Source organism: Hyla sarda, chromosome 4 (genome assembly GCF_029499605.1).
Source record: "Hyla sarda isolate aHylSar1 chromosome 4, aHylSar1.hap1, whole genome shotgun sequence".
NCBI lineage: Eukaryota > Metazoa > Chordata > Amphibia > Anura > Hylidae > Hyla > Hyla sarda.
Window position 1 is genome coordinate 131,818,662 of NC_079192.1, and position 21,966 is coordinate 131,840,627.

Sequence of the window (21,966 nt, forward strand, 5' to 3'; positions counted from 1 at the left end):
GCATAAAATTCTAGCTCTTATATTTCAGCTATGGCAATCATGTAAGGTATTAACATATTACACATGTCCTTGGCAGTGAAAGGGTTGAAGTTACTCCAAATGAAACGCTCTTTATTCATTCAGATAGAATGGATTTTGGTAAATTGAATACACATTTCTAAACTAAAAGCGACAATCTTGAATGCGTGGCCATCATTTCTTGTGCAGCATCGTCTGCTATATGGATACAGACCGGTATATAGAGGAAAAGCTGAGAGATGCACTTAATACAAAATAAATAATAATAATAAATATATACAGTCATGGCCATAAATGTTGGCACCCCTGAAATTTTTCAAGAAAATGAAGTATTTCTCACAGAAAAGGATTGCAGTAACAAATATTTTGCTATACACATGTTTATTCCCTTTGTGTGTATAGGAATTAAACCAAAAAAGGGAGGAAAAAAAGCAAATTGGAAATAATGTCACACCAAACTCCAAAAATGGTCTGGACAAAATTATTGGCACCCTTAATTTAATATTTGGTTGCACACCCTTTGGAAAAAATAACTGAAATCAATAGCTTCCTATAACCATCAATAAGCTTCTTACACCTCTCAGCCGGAATGTTGGACAACTCTTCCTTTGCAAACTGCTCCAGGTCTCACTTATTGGAAGGGTGCCTTTTCCCAACAGCAATTTTTCAGGGGTACTCCGGTGGAAAACTTTTATTTTTTTTTTTTTTAAATCAACTGGTGCCAGAAAGTTAAACAGATTTGTAAATTACTTCTATTAAAAAATCTTAATCTTTCTACTACTTATTAGCTGCTGAATACTCCAGAGGAAATTATTTTCTTTTTGAACACAGAGATTTCTGCTGACATCATGACCACAGTGCTCTCTGCTGACATCTGTGTCCATTTTAGGAGCTGTCCAGAGCAGCATATGTTTGCTATGGGGATTTTCTTCTACTCTGGACAGTTCATAAAATGGACAGAGATGTCAGCAGAGAGCACTGTGGTCATGATGTCAGCAGAGAGCACTGTGTTCCAAAAAGAAAATAATTTCCTCTGTAGTATTCAGCAGCTAATAAGTACTAGAAGGATTAAGATTTTTTTTATAGAAGTAATTTAAAATTTGTTTTACTTTCTGGCACCAGTTGATTTAAAAAAAAAAAAAAAAAAAAAGGTTTTCCACCGGAGTACCCTTTAAGATCTCTCCACAGGTGTTCAACGAGAATTAGATCTGGACTCACTGCTGGCCACTTCAGAATTCTCCAGCGCTTTGTTGCCATCCATTTCTGGGTGCTTTTTGACATATGTTTGGGGTCATTGTCCTGCTGGAAGACCCAAGATCTCAGATGCAAACCCAGCTTTCTGACACTGGGCTGTACAGTGCAACCCAAAATCCGTTGGTAATCCTCAGATTTCATGATGCCTTGCACACATTCAAGGCACCCAGTGCCAGAGGCAGCAAAACAACCGCAAAATATCATTGAACCTCCACCATATTTCACTGTAGGTACTGTGTTATTTTCTTTGTAGGCATCATTCCGTTTTCAGTAAACAGTAGAATGATGTGCTTTACCAAAAAGCTCTATCTTGGTCTCATCTGTCCACAAGACGTTTTCCCAGAAGGATTTTGGCTTACAAAGTTCATTTTTAAATGTAGTCTTGCTTTTTTATGTCTCTGTGTCAGCAGTGGGGTCCCCCTGGGTCTCCTGCCATAGCGTTTCATTTAATTTAAATGTTGACGGATAGTTCACGCTGACACTGTTGCTCCCTGAGCCTGCCGGACAGCTTGAATATCTTTGTAACTTGTTTGGGGCTGCTTATCCACCATTCGGACTATCCTGCGTTGACAATTTTCATAAATTGTTCTCTTCTGTCCATGCCCAGGGAGATTAGCTACAGTGCCATGAGTTGCAGACTTCTTGATAATGTTGCGCACTGTGGACAAAGGCAAATCTAGATCTCTGGAGATGGACTTGTAACCTTCAGATTGTTGATATTTTTCCACAATTTTGGTTCTCAAGTCCTCAGACAGTTCTATTCTCTTTCTGTTGTCCATGCTTAGTGTGGCACACACAGACACACAATGCAAAGACTAAGTGAACTTCTCTCCTTTTTATCTGCTTTCAGGTGTGATTTTTATATTGCCCACACCTCTTACTTGCCCCAGGTGAGTTTAAAGGAGCATCACATGCTTGAAACAATCTTATTTTTCCACAATTTTGAAAGGGTGCCAATAATTTTGTCCAGCCCATTTTTGGAGTTTGGTGTGACATTATGTCCAATTAGCTTTTTTCCTCCCTTTTTTGGTTTAGTTCCAATACACACAAACAGAACAAACATGTTTATAGCAAAACATGTGTTACTTAATTTTCTTGAAAAATTTCAGGGGTGCCAACATTTACGGCCATGACTGTATAGATATACAACTGTGTGCATGGATGTTCCCGGTCACTGCCAGTCATGCCATGTGTTGCTAAATAAGTCTTATATTGTATTAATTAAGTACAACATGCCCACTCACCAAATTCCGATTCCTCCCCCAGTTCTCTGCCATAGCGCAGCATTGAATCCCCTAGTAATCCTTCTGTCTGAGGGTAACCTGTAGTTTTCACTTGTCCTCTGATTTTTGACATGGTGTTTATCATTCCTAGCCTGGCTCGATAAGCTGAAATAAGGAGAAATGGAACAATTATAATAATGTCTAGACTCCAAAGTGAGCAGAAAACACAGAGAAAATGACTGAATATTACCTGGATTCGGCTGTAAATATTCTGTGGTTTTGGAGAGCAGTTCGGCTACAACCTTATTGGTGATGTCAATTTTCTAAAAAAAAAAAAAAACACAAATGCAAAATAACAGTGTGTTTATGCTTTTCGAGCTTGCAAAAATATAAACCCTCTTAATATGCCATTAAGTTAGATGCATATGTGACATTTATGATATTTAGCCAATGCCAATACAAAAGGAATGTAAAGTATTCCTTTTCTTTTGGATTCTGCATTAAAAACTGCACATGTGAAACCTGTACAGATGAGGGTCCAGAACCCGGTAACAGCTGGGTAACTTAGTTATTATTCCTCAGTCATTTTTTTAAAGCTCTTTAAAGGGGTATTCCAGGCAAAAACTTTTTTTTATATATATATCAAGTGGCTCCGGAAAGTTAAACAGATTTGTAAATTACTTCTATTAAAAAATCTTAATCCTTCCAATAGTTATTAGCTTCTGAAGTTTTCTGTCTAACTGCTCAATGATGATGTCACGTCCCAGGAGCTGTGCATGATGGGAAAATATCCCCATAGGAGCTTCACAGCTCCCGGGACCTGAGTCATCAGAGAGCAGTTAGACAGAAAACAGCAACTCAACTTCAGAAGCTAATAACTATTGGAAGGATTAAGATTTTTTAATAGAAGTAATTTACAAATCTGTTTAACTTTCCGGAGCCAGTTGATATATAAAAACACGTTTTTGCCTGGAATACCCCTTTAAGGGGTCAGGCAATGACTTGCAGGGAAGATACCAACAATAAGTATCACCAGACAGTAGACTCTCTTCCTTCTGGAGGAGGACTACTTTGCATATATTTCCCAGTGGAGTACCTCTGGTCTATACAAGCCTTTTGGCTTTCTCCTTAAAAGTGTACTCCGCTGTCTTAGCTTTCTGAACATTTTGTTCCTAACGCTTAGAGCAGGTGGCGGGGGTCGTGACGTAACGCCACCCCCCCTTGTGACGTCACGCCCGCCCCCTCAATACAAGTCTATCTGAGGTGGTGGCCTGGTGAACGCCGGGTGTTGCACAGAAATTGCGGGGGTCCCAGCGGCGGGACCCCCGCAATCAGATATCTTATCCCCATACTTTAGATAGGGGATAAGGTGTCTAGATGTGGAGTAGCCCTTTAAGGAGAAACTTTACTCTTTCAGTCCTAAACCAGCCTACGTATCAGTAAAAAATTATTTAGTCCATTCAAATACTAACAGAATCATACACTATATTGTACTTGCAGTAAGCTGAGAGTGTTCTATCAAGTAAAGTAGGTGTATTCATGTCCATCATTCTTTTTAACTCTTACCATATAATATTCCTTACACAATATGTCATATTAGATTCCCCCAGCTAGAATTGTAGCATACTCTTCTGCATACTGCATTAAAACAGTGACATTGCTTCCATGGGATGATACAATGCACCAAGTGGTACACAAAGAGAGTGCCAGTATGGCCCCATTCACATAATGTTTTCACGCTACATCTGAAGCATATATCGGGATACCGGAATAAAGGTATTCTGAAAAGGTAGTCCAAAAATGTGTGCCACCATACAGGTTTCATTCTCCTACACATTACACAAGACTGAAATATGAATGAATCCCAAACAAGCCAGATATAGAATTTGTATGTCTTATAGTGTACCTGTCGTTAACAAAAATGTTTTATATAATGTAGATAATATCATTATATGTATATTTGTAATATCCATTAGTTAAAAAAATGTGTATATTTTTGGCCCTGCAGCTATTGACTGTGTGTCTCTGTGAGGAGTCCAAATACAGGAAGTGAGGGTGGACAAGCAGGGCTCTGTGCACTGAGGACAAGCAGGGCTCTGTGCACTGAGGACAAGCAGGGCTCTGTGCACTGAGGACAAGCAGGGCTCTGTGCACTGAGGACAAGCAGGGCTCTGTGCACTGAGGACAAGCAGGGCTCTGTGCACTGAGGACAAGCAGGGCTCTGTGCACTGAGGACAAGCAGGGCTCTGTGCACTGAGGACAAGCAGGGCTCTGTGCACTGAGGACAAGCAGGGCTCTGTGCACTGAGGACAAGCAGGGCTCTGTGCACTGAGGACAAGCAGGGCTCTGTGCACTGAGGACAAGCAGGGCTCTGTGCACTGAGGACAAGCAGGGCTCTGTGCACTGAGGACAAGCAGGGCTCTGTGCACTGAGGACAAGCAGGGCTCTGTGCACTGAGGACAAGCAGAGCTCTGCGCACTGAGGACAAGCAGGGCTCTGCGCACTGAGGACAAGCAGGGCTCTGCGCACTGAGGACAAGCAGGGCTCTGCGCACTGAGGACAAGCAGGGCTCTGCGCACTGAGGACAAGCAGGGCTCTGCCCACTGAGGACAAGCAGGGCTTTGCACACTGAGAACAAGCAGGGCTCTGCACACTGAGGACAAGCAGGGCTCTGCGCACTGAGGACAAGCAGGGCTCTGCGCACTGAGGACAAGCAGGGCTCTGCGCACTGAGGACAAGCAGGGCTCTGCGCACTGAGGACAAGCAGGGCTCTGTGCAGTGAGGACAAGCAGGGCTCTGTGCACTGAGGAAAAGCAGGGCTCTGTACACTGAGGACAAGCAGGGCTCTGTGCACTGAGGACAAGCAGGGCTCTGTGCACTGAGGACAAGCAGGGCTCTGTGCAGTGAGGAAAAGCAGGGCTCTGTGCAGTGAGGAAAAGCAGGGCTCTGTGCAGTGAGGCTCTATGAGACACCCCCAGCTCACACAGCAGGATGATTGACAAGCCAGGTCCTGCTTGTCCCGCCCTCACTTCCTGTATTTGGACTCCTCACAGAGACACACAGGCAAAAGCTGCAGACAGAGCATTTTTTCACCCAAAAATACACACATTTGTTAACCAATGTATATTACAAATATACAAAAAATGTCATTATCTACATTATATAAAAAGTTTTCGTTAATGACAGGTACATTTTAACATATAGAAAACACGAAAAGATGGGAAATTATTAGGAACCTATGTATTCGAACAAAACAAATCAAAATATGAATCTTACTCTTTCCATTTCTTGAAAATCATGATCAAGTTTTGTTCCTTCCGCTCCACTTATTTTCTCACTAAAAAGCTGAAAGTAGAAATAAATATCACACAATTATCAGACATCATTACAGTGTTATACAGTGTTATATGCTTGAATGGTTAAATTACAGAAAGTTATTTCCTGGAGGCAGATATGAGGAATCCATTGTACTGGTGCATATCTACAGCTATGAGGCGGGTTTTACAAATGAGGAGCCCCCCAATTGTTGGTGAAGCAGTCTGGTCAGAAGTGATCATGTGCCGATCAGTCCCGCCGCATTAACTTCATCTGGCTGCAGTATCTGGTTTAGCCACAGAACAGAATTCTCATGTTTATACTGTTATATTGCGTTAAAGAGACAACAGACATCATAGGCTTCTGTCCCACAGGTATCACCAAGGTCTGGCAGACAAGGCCTGAGGAGAACAACTTAGAGAAGCCGTGCTGTAGAATGATATTCTGACTAATAAAGTGCACTAGATATCAATACAATATGACCCATCATGTGGCCAAAACCAACAAAAATATATGTCAGAATATTTTATATTCCATTCTACTGCACAATAATTGTTATTGGCTTGTGTGTGCTCTAGAGAGGCCTTCTTCATGGGCTGTGCCTGAAGCAACCCTCGTTTTTATTTCCTAAAGGCTACATTCACATTTGCGTCATATGTTCCAGATGGACTCCAATAACCTATAATAGGGTTAGTTGTGGTTTTATTGTATTTTCTTCAACAGATGTGAACAAAGCTTATACAATCCCTGCAATCTAACTATGCTGTACTTGTTGGCCAAATTCATGACAGATTAAAGGGGTTGTCTATTCATAAAAAAAAGGATGGCCTCTCCAAAGGTCATCACTATAAGACTGATGGGGTGCTAACAACGGATCCCCTGCCCATCAGCTGTATACCTGAGCTGCAACCCCGGTATGCACAGAGAACTATAGTTGGACATTGACAGCTCCATCCTCTGTGTAGTGGACATGCTAGGTTACTGCAGTTCAGCTGTAATTTACTTTAACCCCTTAAGGACTCAGCCCATTTTCACCTTAAAGGGGTACTCCGGCACTTAGACATCTTATCCCCTATCCAAAGTATAGGGGATAAGATGCCTGAGTGCGGGGGTCCCGCCGCTGGGGACCCCCGTGATCTTGCACGCAGCACCCCAGTTAAAATCAGTCCCCGAGGCATGTTCGCTCCGGGTCTGATTACCGGCGACCACGGGGCAAGCAGCGTGTGACGTCACACCTCCGTCCCCGTGTGACGTCATGCTCCGCACCTCAATGCAAGCCTATGGGAGGGGGCGTGAGCTGTCACGCCCCCCTCCCATAGGCTTGCATTGAGGGGCGGAGTGTGATGTCACACGGGGGCGTGACGTCACACGCCGCCGGCCCCGTGGTCTCCGGTAATCAGACCCGGAGTACCCCTTTAAGGACTCAGCCCTTTTTTGCTAATCTGACCACTGTCACTTTATGCATTAATAACTCTGGGATGCTTCAACTTTTCATTCCGATTCTGAGATTATTCTTTCATGACATATTCCACTTTAACATATTCCACTTTGGTGAAAAATCCCCAAATTTGATGAAAATTTTGAAAATTTAGCATTTTTCTAACTTTGAAATTCTCTGCTTGTAAGGAAAATGGACATTCCGAATATATTATATATTGATTCACAAATACAATATGTCTACTTTATGTTGGCATCATAACATTGACATGTTTTTACTTTTGAGGACATTAGAGGGCTTCAAAGTATAGCAGCAATTTAAAAAATTTGCACGAAAAGTTCTAAATCTGAATTTTTTAGGGACCAGTCAAGTTTGAAGTGGATTCAAAATGACATTCAGAATGTTTGTTAACCCTTTAGGTATTTTACAAGAATAGCAGCAAAGTGTTGGAGAAAAATCAAAATCTGCATTTTTTACACTATCATGTTCTCGTAGCCCCATCCATTTCATTTTTAAAAGTGGTATAAGTAGAAAAAGCCCCCCAAAATTTGTAGCCCAATTTCTCTTGAGTATGGAAATACCTCATATGTTGAAATAAAGTGCTCTGCGGGCTCACAACATGGCTCAAGAAGGAAAGAGCAACTGTGGGATTTTGGAGAGCAAATTTTGCTGTCATGGTTTTTTGGGGGCCATGTTGCATTTAGGAAGCCCCCATGGTGCCAGAACAGAAAAAAAAAACACATGACACACTATTTGGGAAACTACACCCCTCAAGAAACATAACAAGGGGTATAGTGAGCCTTAACACCTCACAGGTATTTGACAACTTTGCATTGAAGTTGGACGTGCAAATGGAAAATTAGATTTTTTTAACACTAAAATGATGGTGTTACCCCAAATTTTCTTTTTCACAAGGGGTAATAGAAGAAAATGCCGAACAAAATTTTAAACCCCATTTCTTCTGAGCATGGAAATACCCCATGTGTGGATGTTAAGTGCTCTGCTGGTGCACTACAATGCTCAGAAGAGAAGGAGCTAAATTTGGCTTTTTTAAAGAGAATTTTGCTGAAATGGCTTTTGGGGGGGGGGGGGGGGATGTTGCATTTAGCAAGTCCCCAGGGTGCAAGAACAGCTAAAAAAAAAAAAAACTTAACAAGGGGTATAGTGAGCATTAACACCTCAAAGGTGTTTGACGGGTTTGCGTTGAACTTGGCCGAGAAAATGAAAAAAAATAATTTTTAACACTAAAATGAAGGTGCTACTCAAAATTCATTTTTACATGGTGTAATAGGAGAAAATGGACCCCAAAATTTGAAGCCCAATTTCTCCCAATTAAGAAAACGCCCCATAGGTGGATGTTAAGTGCTCTGTTGGCGCACTACAGGTCTCAGAACAGAAGGAGCACCATTGGACTTCTGGAGAGACAATTTTGCTGAACTTGAAGTTGGGGGCCATGTGCATTTACAAACCTCCTATGGAGCCAGAATAGCAGAAAACCCCCACATGTGACACCATTTTGGAAACTAGACCCCTCCAGGAACGTAACAAGGGTTACAATGAGTACTTACACCTCAAAGGTTTTTTGAAAAGTGGGCTGTAAAAGTGAAAAATTAGATTTTTCGCATTATATTGATAGTGTTACCCCAAATGTTTCATTTTCAAATGGTGTAATAGGGGAAAAGGCCTTTAACATTTGTAGTGCAATTTTGCCTGAGAAAGAAAATACCCCATATGTAGATGTAAAGTGCTCTGCGGGCGCACTGCAATGCTCAGAATAGAAGGAGCACCATTGGGCTTTTGGAGTGAAAAGTTTGTTGGAATTGAAGTCGGGGACAATGTGGGTTTACAAAGCCCCCATTGTGCAAGAACAGCAGAAACCCCACACATATGACACCATTTTGGAAACTACACCCCTCAAGGAACGTAACAAGGGTTTTAGTGAGTACTTACACCTCACGCTTTTGAACAGTGGGCCGTAAAAGTCAAAAAAATTATTTTTACTTAAAGCATAACAGAAAAATAGAAAGAAAAAAAAAAAAGAAAAAGCAATATAGGGAAAATCTAAGCCAAATAATAAGAACAAAAACAAGAAAGAGACAAAAGAAAAAGAATACCGATTTTGCAAGTGCCTACTACTGATATATGCATCTTCATGTCTGAATTTAATCGACAGTGAATGCAACATTGTTATGTATGTCATATCCCTTTTGTTTTTGTTGTTTTAATCTTACCCCTGTATTTTATACTTGAATATCTCTTGCTTTTCACTTTGTATGGAAAAAATGTAAAAAAGTTTATAAATAAACAGTTTAAAAAAAAAAAATAATAATAATTTTTAACACTGAATTGCTAGTATCAACCAACATTTTTTAGTTTCATAAGTAGTAAGGGGAAAAAAGCTCCACAAAATGTGTAGCCCAATTTCTCCAGAATAAGAAAATACCCCATATATGGTGGTAAAGCCCTATGCGGGTGCAAAACAGGGCTAAGGAGTGAGACAGCACTGATGAGATTTGAAGCCTAAAGTGGTGATTTGCTATGCAATGGTTGTGGTTCTGACCTAAAATCTTAAAAATAAAAATTAAAAAACCCGCAAGTGACCACAATTTTGAAACTACACCCTTCAAGGAAGGTAACAAGGGGTTACAGTGAGTACTTACACCTCAAAGATTTTTTGAACAATGGGGCATAAATTAAAAACTTAAGATTTTTTTTACACTAAAATGCTGGGTTTACCCAATTTTTTACATTTTCACAAGGGGTAATGGGAAAAATTGGGTTACAAATTTTGGAGGGCTTTTTCTCCTGACTATGGAAATACATCCACATATGGGGTAACGTGCTGGTCGGGCGCACAACAAGGCTCAGAAGTCAAAGTGGTCTGTTTGCATTTGCATATCAGTAGCTGACGGTTACATACATTTAGAGGAATATACAAAAATGAAACACCCACATGTGGCACCATTACAGAAAGTACCCACCCTGAGGAATGGGTATAGGGGTAAAGAGGACATTTTGAACACAGAGGAGTTTCCTAAATTTATTTTCCAGGAATGGATGAAGGGTAGATTTTGAAAAATGCAATTTTCAACCTATGCTCTGCTTCATCTTTCTGGGAACGACCAACATGTGACTCCGAATTGTCGCCTGGAAATACGATAGAGCTCAGCGAGAACTCTTCGCATTTGAGGCGGATGTTTGTTACGGACCTAACTGACAGTTACATACATTCAGAGGAAAATAGAAGAAAGGAACACCCAAATGTGAGCCTATTACAAACAGTACACCCCCTAGGGAAGGTGTATAGGGGTGAAGTGGACATTTGGAACAGACGGGTGTTCCCTAAATTTTTTTTCCAGGAATGGATGAAGTGTAGTTTGGGGAAAATAAAAATTGCAATTTTACTACTGATATGCCAATTATTTTCCCAGAATGATGACCCAGAGTATAGCCCAAAGTAAAAATGATGCCCGCCCCAAACCCTTTGCTCTGAATCATCATTCTGGAAATGTAATGTGTGTGGCCGTCCCTATTCTGTTACCTCAAATGCGCACCCCGCTCAGGTGGGGACAGAGTGCTGTGCATTTGAGGCAACTTGCAAACCCCCAATGCTGTTAACTGTGTCCCATGACCCATTTTTTTGAGGGGAAAAAAAAGATATCAGGGGTATTTGGAAAGAGGTTTTTTTTTTTTTTTTTTTGGGGGGGGGGGGGGGGGGAGTTTGGTTTTAACATTTGGAAGACTATGTACTCTGGACTGGTACATTGGAGTAGAATTCTGGGGAATTAAAATTAGGGGAAAGGATTAAAAATGAGGCCCAGATGAGGCCCAGATGATCGGCGCAAGTGTCACACTGATTGGTGGTGTCCATCCGAATCCCCCTCCTGTGACACACTCTGCATTTTTTCTGGGATCGGCCCTTCTTTCCAGTGTGGGGGACCTCACCTGGAAAGTGTTGGCTGGGGACGATCCGGGGAACCACAGTTCCGGAGGTGTTCTGACCCGCTCTTTGGCGGTCACTAAAGATGAGGGCCTTTAGAACTTCCTCTTGAAACTGCAGGAATGTCCCTGTGTTTCCAGTGCAACCTGTACCAAGTAGACCGTAACCTTTTTGTACCATGTCTGTGTCTTCCGCATGGCATCATATGGCTTGAGGACTTGATCAGAGAGATCAACTCCCCCCATATACTGATTGTAGTCCAAAATACAATCAGGCTTGAGGACCAGTCCCGTGGTACCTCACACAGGGACAGGGGTGCTGCCGTTCCCATGAATTGTGGTGAGCATAAGGACATCCCTTTTCTCCTTATACCTGTCCAGCAACAGGTTTTCATGGGAAAAGGCACGGGACTCACCCCGGGGGATAACAGCGTGTAGGGGATAGGGCGGAAGGCCTCTTTGATTCTTCCGGACTGTCCAACCAGCAACCGTGGATCTGGCGGCGAGGGATGTGAAGAGAGGGATACTAGTGTAAAAGTTATCCATGTAAACGTGGTAACCTTTATCTAGCAATGGGTGCAAAAGGCCCCAAATGATTTTCCCGCTAACGCCCAGAGTGGGGGGACATTCTGGGGGTTCAACACAGGAATCTCGTCCCTCATACACCATAAACTTGCAAGTGTACCCTGAGGTACTCTCGCAAAGTTTATACATCTTCACGCCATACCGCGCCTGCTTGGTTGGGATGTATTGCCGGAAGCTGAGTCTCCCCTTAAAGCTGATGAGAGACTCATCAATAGCGACCTCCCTTCCAGGGACATAGGCCTCACAAAAATGGGGGGGGGGGGGGCATACCGCATTATCAGCATAATGCAAACATTTCCGAATCAGCTATACTGTAGAGCGGGGTCTGGTAGAGGATGTCCCTCTGGGTTTTTTAACTAGGCCCATATGCTGCACAACGCCCCAAAAGGTTCCTCATTTCGGCTGCATTGACGGCGTACCATCCATTGGGTCTAACTAAAAATGAGCCCGGGTTTGCAGAGACGAACTGTTGGGTGTACAGGTTCGTCTGGTCAACCATCAGATTGACAAAGTAGTCACTGAAAAAACTAAAATAGTCAATTTCAGTGAATCCGACAATGTCAATCTTGTTTCCTGAGTTGGCAACAAACTCAGGAATCACGGGCTCGTGGTCTGCTGGCTGAGTCCAGACAAGTTCACCGGTATGATGCACCAGTAAACTTGGCTGGGGGGTTTGACAAGTATGAGCACCAGGAGGACTCATACTAGCATGGGGCACAGGGTAATTTCAACCCCATTTCACAACATTTATCCCTATAGACATTTCTGACTGGCTAAGACGTAGGTTCAGTTAAGAGCTAGCACCTTAGAGACCTTCAGTTAAGGGGTACTCCACTGGTCAGCGTTCGGAAGTGACATCACGGCCATGCCCCCTCAATGCAATTCTATGGGAGGGGGCGTGGTGGTCATCATGCCCCCTCCCATAGACTTGCATTGAGGGGGCATGGCCATGATGTCCTGAGGGGCGTGTTAGACCCCCCGCAGCGCAAAAACAGCATTTGGAACATTTACTGCCGAACGCTGGCCAGAGGAGTACCCCTTTAAGATCTAGCACCTTAGCAAGTTATGCAACAGTATAGCAGGCACTGGACAGGTTTTCTACTGCTTGGACGAAGTATCTATAGAAAACAGTTACTAAGCAATTCCCTTGTACACAACAGATGATACAGTGCACACATGCTGTAGTTCATTTCTTAGAAAAAGATAATGCAGAATAGGGAAAAGCTATTGTAAGAAGCAACTGATAATTCATGCTAAAAACAATAAAGCAGTAATACTGGTAAGAAAGGGTCCTGTTCAAATTTTTTAACCCTTTTGCAAGTTTATTTTGTTTGTTTTTTAAATACAAAAATACTCTGATATAATCTGCACTCTTCAATCTGCAGCAGGTGATGTACTATGATGGTGCGGTTCTGAAACAGGTGAAATGACCATAACACACTGTACGTTTTGGAGAGAAAAACAAAAGGGTAAAAACTGATGTGATCCTATCTTAGGCGTGATCCTATCTTAGGTTAGTTTTATATTTCTCTGCCAGAATTACAGCCAAATATCTCTGCTTGACCACAGGTCTAATGATTTAAACTAACAGTATCAGGGGGCGTATGATGCTGATAGGTCAACTCTGCTGGGATACAGGTAGAAGAGACACACTCAGTCCGGTAGTATAAATTAGAAGTGGGTAGGAATCCAAAAAACACATCCGGGAATAGAGCAAGAAATAATATATGATGTGCAAATGTCTATCACCAAATAAGGTCCATCGCCTCCTGTGTAATGTAGTATTACATTCTCCGCAGTCAGAGTTAATACCGTGACTCTCTGATTTATTCAGTGCTCTCATATGGCTCTTTTTATGGAAAGGGGTTTCCTAGCATGAAAATGAAAGGGATTTCTAAGGCCCTTTTACATTGGGCAATAATCGTCCAAACAGGCCACTAATAGGCCCAGTAGTCATACGACAAATACGCAAATCGCATCACCCTGTGTAATCGGGGATGTGCAGTCGACAAATCATGTGATGTCCAAATTTCTCCTAATTTCGGCTCTGCAGTGAGGAAGAACAGGGGACTCGGGATCCCAATTTGGTGATCAGTGGGGACCCCAGTGATGATGACAGTCACATGTCCATTGTGGGAAAACCCCTATAAATATTTCAGACTGAATATTAAAGGGGCAGTAAAAAAGAGAAAAATGTTGGCTTTTATCCAATAAGAGTGCCAAACCTGAAGGTCTACATGGATACTCCAACTCCAGTGCTAAGGTCATAACAGGCACAAGTAGACGCCGGTCATACATCATTTATAAGATGCAGTAGGCAAAGCGTTCGGCACAGCTCCTGTGATACTCTTGCTTCAAATGAAACAGCTCTAACGGACACTTGACACAGTTACAATCCACGGGGGTACTCAATTCGAAGAACAACCATGATATCCAGCATAAAAGAATGAAGATAGCACTAACCGGAGTGGATGAGAGAACGGTGACTCTTTATTAACAGTAATGACAACCGGCAGACAGCAGCATCGGGACAAGGGACGCCACGAGTGTGATAGCTATTTCGTGCGCCCAGCGCACAAAATAGCTATCACACTCGTGGCATCCCTCGTCCCGATGCTGCTGTCTGCCGGTTGTAATTACTGTTAAAGGGTACCTCTCATCAAAAAAACTTTTGATATATTATAGATTAATGTATGCAGAATAACTTTACAATTGCATGTTATTAAAAAAATGCTTCTTTCTATTTCATTTTCCACTTTGAAGAAATGACCACTAGGGGTCTCCCTACCAGTCCTGGCAGCAAGCATTTCAGACTCATGCTGGAGTCCTAAACACTAGGAGCTGCCAGTCTGCTTTGTTCACAAAGGAGAACACTCAGAGCTGTCAGCCTGCTTTGTTCACAGCCTGTTTGGCTGTGAACAAAGCAGGCTGGCAGCTCTGAGTGGTTAGGACTCCAGCATGAGTCAGAAATGCTTGCTGACATGACTGATTGGGAAAAATACAATAGAAAGAAGCATATTTTTCATTAACATGCTATTGGAAAGTTATTCAACATTCATTAATCTAAAATATATCAAAAGTTTATTTGATGAGAGGTACTCTTTAACCACTTAAGGACCTAGGGCGTATGGATACGCCTTGACGTCCTGGTACTTAAGGACCCAGGGCGTATCCATACGCCCGTGGGAATTTCGGTCCCCGCCGCGCGCCGGGCGGGGACCGGGCCGGGGTGACTGCTGATATCTATCAGCAGGCACCCCGTGCAAATGCCCAGGGGGGTCATCAGACCCCCCCCCCCGTCGGCGATCGGCGCAAATCGCAAGTGAATTCACACTTGCGATTTGCGCCGATTCCGGGTCATACGGGTCTATTGTGACCCGGTGACCCGGAATAGAAGGGGGATCGCGGTTGTCTAAGACACCCACGATCCCCCTGTAGGCATAGGAGTGAGGTGGCAGGGTTGCCACCCCTCCTATCCCTGCTATTGGTCTGCTATTGATCGTCAGAGGCGACGACCAATAGCAGACCGGGGGCGGGGGGGTTAACTTTCGTTTTCCCCGTCCTGACCTCCCACAATAGGCGGGGCAGAACGGGGAACTGAAGGGGAACGGGCGCCGACGTCCACTTACCCGTCCGGAGGCTGCGGCGACGTTGATCGGCGGGCGGCGTCACGTGCGTCTGAAGAGGACGGCTGCCGGTATCCTATGGAAGCCGGTAAGTAGATCTGGAGGGCTACAGTCTGAGACCGTGGTCTCTAACTGTAGCCCTCCAGATGTTGCAAAACTACAACTCCCAGCATGCCCAGACAGCTGTTTGGGCATGCTGGAATATGTAGTTTTGCAACAGCTGGAGGGCTGCAGTTTGAGACCACTATACAGTGGTCTCTAAACTATATCCCTCCAGATCTTGCAAAACTACAACTCCTAGCATGCCCACATAGCTGTTTGTTGTCTGGACATGCTGGGAGTTGTAGTTTTGCAACATCTGGAGGTCCACAGTTTGGAGATCACTGTGCAGTGGTCTAAAAACTGTAGCTCTCCAGATGTTGCAAAACTGCAATTCCCAGCATGCCCAGAAAGCAAACAGCTGTCTCGGCATGCTGGGAGTTGTAGTTGGGTACCTCCAGCTATTGCATAACTACATCTCCCAGCATGCCCTTCGGTGATTAGTACATGCTGGGAGTTGTAGTTTTGCAACAGCTGGAGGCACACTGGTTGGAAAATATTGAGTTAGGTAACAGAACCTAACTGAAGGTTTTCCAACCAGTGTGCCTCCAGCTGTTGCAAAACTACAACTCCCAGCATGCACGGTCTGTCAGTACATGCTGGGAGTTGTAGTTTTGAAACAGCTGGAGGTTTGCCCCCCCATGTGAACGTACAGGGTACATTCACACTGGTGGGTTTACAGTAAATTTCCTGCTTCAAGTTTGGGCTGCGGCAAATTCTTTGCCGCAGTGCAAACTCCTAGCGGGAAATTCACCGTAACCTGCCAGTGTGAATGTACCCTAAAAACACTACACTACACTAACACCTAATAAAGGGTAAAATACTACATATACACCCCTTACACTGCCCCCCCCCCCCCCCAATAAACAATTTAAAACGTCTTGTACGGCAGGGTTTCCAAAACGGAGCCTCCAGCTGTTGCAAAACAACAACTCCCAGCATTTCTGGACAGCCACTGACTGTCCAGGCATGCTGGGAGTTTAGCAACAGCTGGAGGCACCCTGTTTGGGAATCACTGGCGTAGAATACCCCTATGTCCACCCCTATGCAATCCCTAATTTAGTCCTCAAATGCGCATGGTGCTCTCTTACTTCGGAGCCCTGTCGTATTTCAAGGCAACAGTTTAGGGCCACATATGGGGTATCTCCGTACTCGGGAGAAATTACACTACAAATTTTGGGGGGCTTTTTTTCCTTTTACCGCTTGTGAAAAGGAAAAGTTGGGGGCTACACCAGCCTGTTAGTGTAAATTTTTGTAATTTTTTTACACTAACATGCTGGTGTTGCCCTTTACTTTTTATTTCCACAAGCGGTAAAAGGAAAAAAAGACCCCCAAAATTTGTAACGCAATTTCTCCTGAGTACAGAAATACCCCAGATGTGGGCGTAAAATGCTCTGCGGGCACACAACAAGGCTCAGGAGTGAGAGTGCACCATGTACATTTGAGGCCTAAATTGGTGATTTGCACAGGGGTGGCTGATTTTACAGCGGTTCTGACAAACGCAAAAAAAAAAAAATACCCACATGTGACCCCATTTTGGAAACTACACCCCTCACCGAACGTGACAAGGGGTATAGTGAGCCTGAACACCCCACAGGTGTTTGACGAATTTTCATTAAAGTTGGATGGGAAAATGAAAAAAATTATATTTTTTCACTAAAATTCTGGTGTTACCCTAAATTTTTCATTTTCACATCGGGAAATAGGAAAAAAGCCCCCCCAAATTTGTAAACCCATCTCTTCTGAGTAAGAACATACCCCATATGTAAATTTAAAGTGCTCTGCGGGCGAACTACAATGCTCAGAAGAGAAGGAGCGCCATTGGGATTTTGTAGAGAAAATTTGTCCGGAATTGAAGGCCACATGTGTTTACAAAGCCCCCATAGTGCCAGAACAATGGACCCCTGACACATGTGACCCCATTTTGGAAACTACACCCCTCACGTAATGTAATAAGGGGTACATTGAGAATTTACGCCCCACAGATGTCTGACAGATTTTTGGAACAGTGGTCCGTAAAAATGAAAAATAAACTTTTTCATTTGCACAGCCCACTGTTCCAAAGTTCTGTGGGGTGTAAATACTCACTGCACCCCTTATTAAATTATGTGAGGGGTGTAGTTTCCAAAATGGGGTCACATGTGGGGGGTTCCACTGTTCTGGCACCACGGGGGGCTTTGTAAACGCACATGGCCCCTGACTACCATTCCAAACTAATTCTCTTTCCAAAAGCTCAATAGCGCTCCTCCTCTTCTGAGCATTGTAGTTCGCCAGAAGAGCATTTTACGTCCTAACATGGGGTATTTCCATACTCAGAAGAAATGGGGTTACACATTTTGGGGGTCATTTTCTCCTATTACCCCTTGTAAAAATGTAAAATTTTGGGGAAAAACTGCATTTTAGTAAAAAAAAAAAAATTTTTCATTTACACATCCAACTTTAACGAAAAGTCGTCAAACACCTGTGGGGTGTTAAGGCTCAGCGGACCCCTTGTTACGTTCCTTGAGGGGTGTAGTTTCCAAAATAGTATGCCATGTGGGTATTTTTTGCTGTTCTGGCACCACAGGGGCTTCCTAAATGCGACATGCCCCCAAAAAACCATTTCAGCAAAAGTTGCTTTCAAAAAGCCAAATGTGACTCCTTCTCTTCTGAGCATTGTAGTTTGCCCGCAAAGCATTTTACATCCTAACATGGGGTATTTCCATACTCAGAAGAGATGGGGTTACAAATTTGGGGGGGGGCATTTTCTCCCATTACCCTTTGTAAAAATGGTAAATTTGGGGGAAAAACTGCACTTTAGTGAAAAAATTTTTTTTTTCATTTACACATCCGACTTTAACGAAAAGTCGTCAAACACCTGTGGGGTGTTAAGGCTCACTGGACCCCTTGTTACGTGCCTTGAGGGGTCTAGTTTCCAAAATGGTATGCCATGTTGGGGTTTTCTGCTGTTCTGGCACCATAGGGGCTTCCTAAATGTGACATGCCCCCCAAAAACCATTTCAGCAAAATTCCCTCTCCAAAATCCTATTGTCGCTCCTTCCCTTCTGAGCCCTCTACTGCGCCCGCCGAACACTTGACATACACATATGAGCTATTTCCTTACTCGAGAGAAATTGGGTTACAAATTTTGGGGGGATTTTTCATCTATTGCCCCTTGTAAAAATTCAAAAACTGGGTCTACAAGAACATGCGAGTGTAAAAAATGAAGATTTTGAATTTTCTCCTTCACTTTGCTGCTATTCCTGTGAAACACCTAAAGGGTTAACACACTTACTGAATGTCATTTTGAATACTTTGAGGGGTGCAGTTTTTATAATGGGGTCATTTGTGGGGTATTTCTAATATGAAGGCCCTTCAAATCCACTTCAAAACTGAACTGGTCCCTGAAAAATTCCGATTTTGAAAATTTTGTGAAAAATTGGAAAATTGCTGCTGAACTTTGAAGCCCTCTGATGTCTTCCAAAAGTAAAAACATGTCAATTTTATGATGCAAACATAAAGTAGACATATTGCATATGTGAATCAATGTATAATTTATTTGGAATATCCATTTTCCTTACAAGCAGAGAGCTTCAAAGTTAAAAAAATGCTAAATTTTCCATTTTTTCATCAAATTTTGGAATTTTTCACCAAGAAATGATGCAAGTATCAACAAAATTTTACCACTAACATAAAGTAGAATATGTCACGAAAAAACAATCTCGGAATCAGAATGAAAGGTAAAAGCATTCCAGAGTTATTAATGTTTAAAGTGACAGTGGTCAGATGTTCAAAAAATGGCCGGGTCCTTAAGGTATATTTGGGCTGGGTCCTTAAGGGGTTAATAGTCACCATCAAGGGTCCAGTCCTGGGAAAAAAAAGTGTGGGAACTTACCCAAGATTTCCACTCAAGGGCTGGTCCTGCAGGACTCTTGCTAATGGGAACAGTGTTCCTGCTGTGGGAAAACTGCAGGAACTCAGTTCCCACACGTTCCTGCAGGACTTGAGCTCTGGTCACCATTCTTTCATCCACACCGGTGAGTGCCATCTTCATTCTTTAACACTGGATATATCATTTATATTTGCATCTTATCTGAGATAAAAGATACTGCGATAAAGCAAAGACTCCTTTGTTAGCTTATAAATGAGGCCAGGCATGGACATAGCATATCTGCTGCTGAGTGAGTCAGTGTGCACCAGGCAGAGCCACGCCGCGCAAATATGTCCCTGCTGACAACAGTCCGAAGGACAAAAGATCCCAGCATCTCCAAGCTAGAGCACATAGACTTCAATAACCACTTTGTTTCCATGTACATCTTCATACCGCTGCCTGGTGAAAAATGGTCTATATTTAACAATGTTACCATGCGCTTAGAAAACAACATAAACATAATACAACACAATAAAACATAAAGAGTATGAGAAATTTAGAATGTGTTGCAAAACACGAAGCAACCACGTAAAGAAGTTTTTACAACTACTAAGTACAAAGGGGGAGATTTATCAAAACCTGTGAAGAGGAAAAGTTGCCGAGTTGCCCATAGCAACCAATCAGCTCGCTTCTTTCATTTTGCAGAGGCCTTGTTAAAAATGAAAGTAGCGATCTGATTGGTTGCTATGGGCAACTCAGCAACTTTTCCTCTGCACAGGTTTTGATAAATCTCCCCCTTAAAGTCTTCCAGAGAAATTTTAACCCAGATTATATAATCCAACACCCTGTGACAGTGTTTCCCAACCAGGGTGCCTCCAGCTGTGGCCAAACTACAACTCTGCCAAAGGGCATGCTGGGAGTTGTAGTTTGGCCACAGCTGGAGGCACCCTGGTTGGGAAACACTGCCCTATGAATTCTGTATACCTACTTCCCCCGCCTGCCTCACCTTTACCACAGTTTCATAGCGTGGTAGTAAATGCAGTCATATCTGGCAGAGTGCACCATTGTTTTATTTATTACATTCAGAATATCGCAATGTAAAGAAGATAATATTTTTTTGATACTTTCTAACTATACCTCTATATGTGAAATCACATGTAGAACACCCATATTGTACGGAAAAAAAAATCTGAGTTGTCCAAATAAGTAGAAGTAGCACAAGGGATTTATATGGGTGTGTGTACTCCATGCATCTCTGGAATTCATTGGCTGCCATTCCTGGCTGGTTTGGACCTGCAATGACTATTTACACGCCGAGTTGGGAATTGATTCTATGAGCCATTTATCTTGGACTGCTCCGAGCTGCGAGCATTGTAACAGGTGCAGATAGATAACAATGAGCAGAGCAAGACAAATCCCAGGATACAGGGGCGTCAACATGACCAAAACATTACCGATACTGCACCAACCCCAAGTGCTGTTCCTTTAAGAAAGGTCATCGCCAGATTTAGCCATTAGTGTTGACGGTCACTGGCAACCTATATTATATGTATGGGGCAGTATTTCCTAACCAGGTTGCCTCCAGCTGTTGCAAAACTACAAATCCCAGCATGCCCAGACAGCCGAAGGCTGTCTGGGCATGCTGGGAGTTGTAGTTTTGCAACAGCTGAAGGCATCCTGGTTGGGAAACACTGGTATGGGGCCTATAGACTACCAATGAACAGATGATGGCAGGGGGACGATTGATCAGTCATGGTGAACTTTAATACCAGATCCTTTTGTTTCCTTGACATCATCTCTGGTAAGAGACAACAGGCCACCATACACATTAAAAGAAAATGGTCAGCTTTCTCCCCCCACACTAACCAGCAGTACTGGCTGGTAGTGCGGGGGATGCTGGTCAGTTTCATGCTTACCGTGCCCGGATCCGTTCTGCTGTAATCTTTTATTTTCGGTATATGCTAATGAGTTGCTAACTGGCACCGGCCGGGCTAACTGGCACTCTGACGTCAGTGTCGCAGGCCGCAGCGCCACCCAGCTCATCAATATTCCTCCCCTCCCTCTTCATTACAGAGCAGGGAGAAGAGGGAGAGGCGGAGGGAGGGGAGGAATATTGATGAGCTGGGCGGCGCTGGGGCCGGCGGCACTGACGTCAGAGTGCCAGTAAGCAACTCATTAGCATATACCGAAAATAGAAGATTACGGCAGATCCGGGCACGGTAAGCATGAAACTGATCAGCGTCCCCTGCACTACCAGACAGTACCGCTGGTTAGTGCAGGGAGGAGAAAGCTGACAGTTTTCCTTTTAAATAAGCAGATCTGGCTAATTTTACCCATTTCCTTGTTAGAAACACGTACACACTCCTCGGAGCCGAGCATGCGTATGTATGGATTAGTCAAGAGATATTAAAGGGGTACTCCACTGGAAAACATTTTTTAGCAACTGGTGCCAGAAAGTCAAACAGATTTGTAAATTAATTCTATTTAAAAATCTTAATACTTCCAGTACTTAGCTGCTGTATGCTACAGAGGAAGTTCTTTTCTTTTTGAGTTTCTTTTCTGTCTGATCACAGTGCTCTCTGCTGACACCTCTGTCCTTGTCAGGAACTGTCCAGAGAA

At 43.2% G+C, this 21,966-nt stretch overlaps 1 protein-coding gene across 2 annotated transcripts in view; it reads right to left on the reverse strand.

The window, feature by feature from the left end:
- The window catches only part of SH3GL3 (SH3 domain containing GRB2 like 3, endophilin A3), a 107,242-nt gene that overhangs the window by 33,071 nt on the left and 52,205 nt on the right, over positions 1–21,966 (reverse strand). Inside the window, exons 1-4 of one of the 2 annotated variants that reach the window (XM_056572148.1) lie at positions 19,987–20,018; positions 5,772–5,840; positions 2,746–2,818; positions 2,517–2,660 (exon numbers count right to left, since the gene is read on the reverse strand). In XM_056572148.1, coding sequence (XP_056428123.1) covers positions 2,517–2,660; positions 2,746–2,818; positions 5,772–5,780 — 226 coding nt within the window. In that variant the 5' untranslated portion in view covers positions 5,781–5,840; positions 19,987–20,018. Of the gene's footprint in view, positions 1–2,516; positions 2,661–2,745; positions 2,819–5,771; positions 5,841–19,986; positions 20,019–21,966 lie in introns of those variants that run through there. The other variant, XM_056572147.1, reaches the window with a different exon arrangement.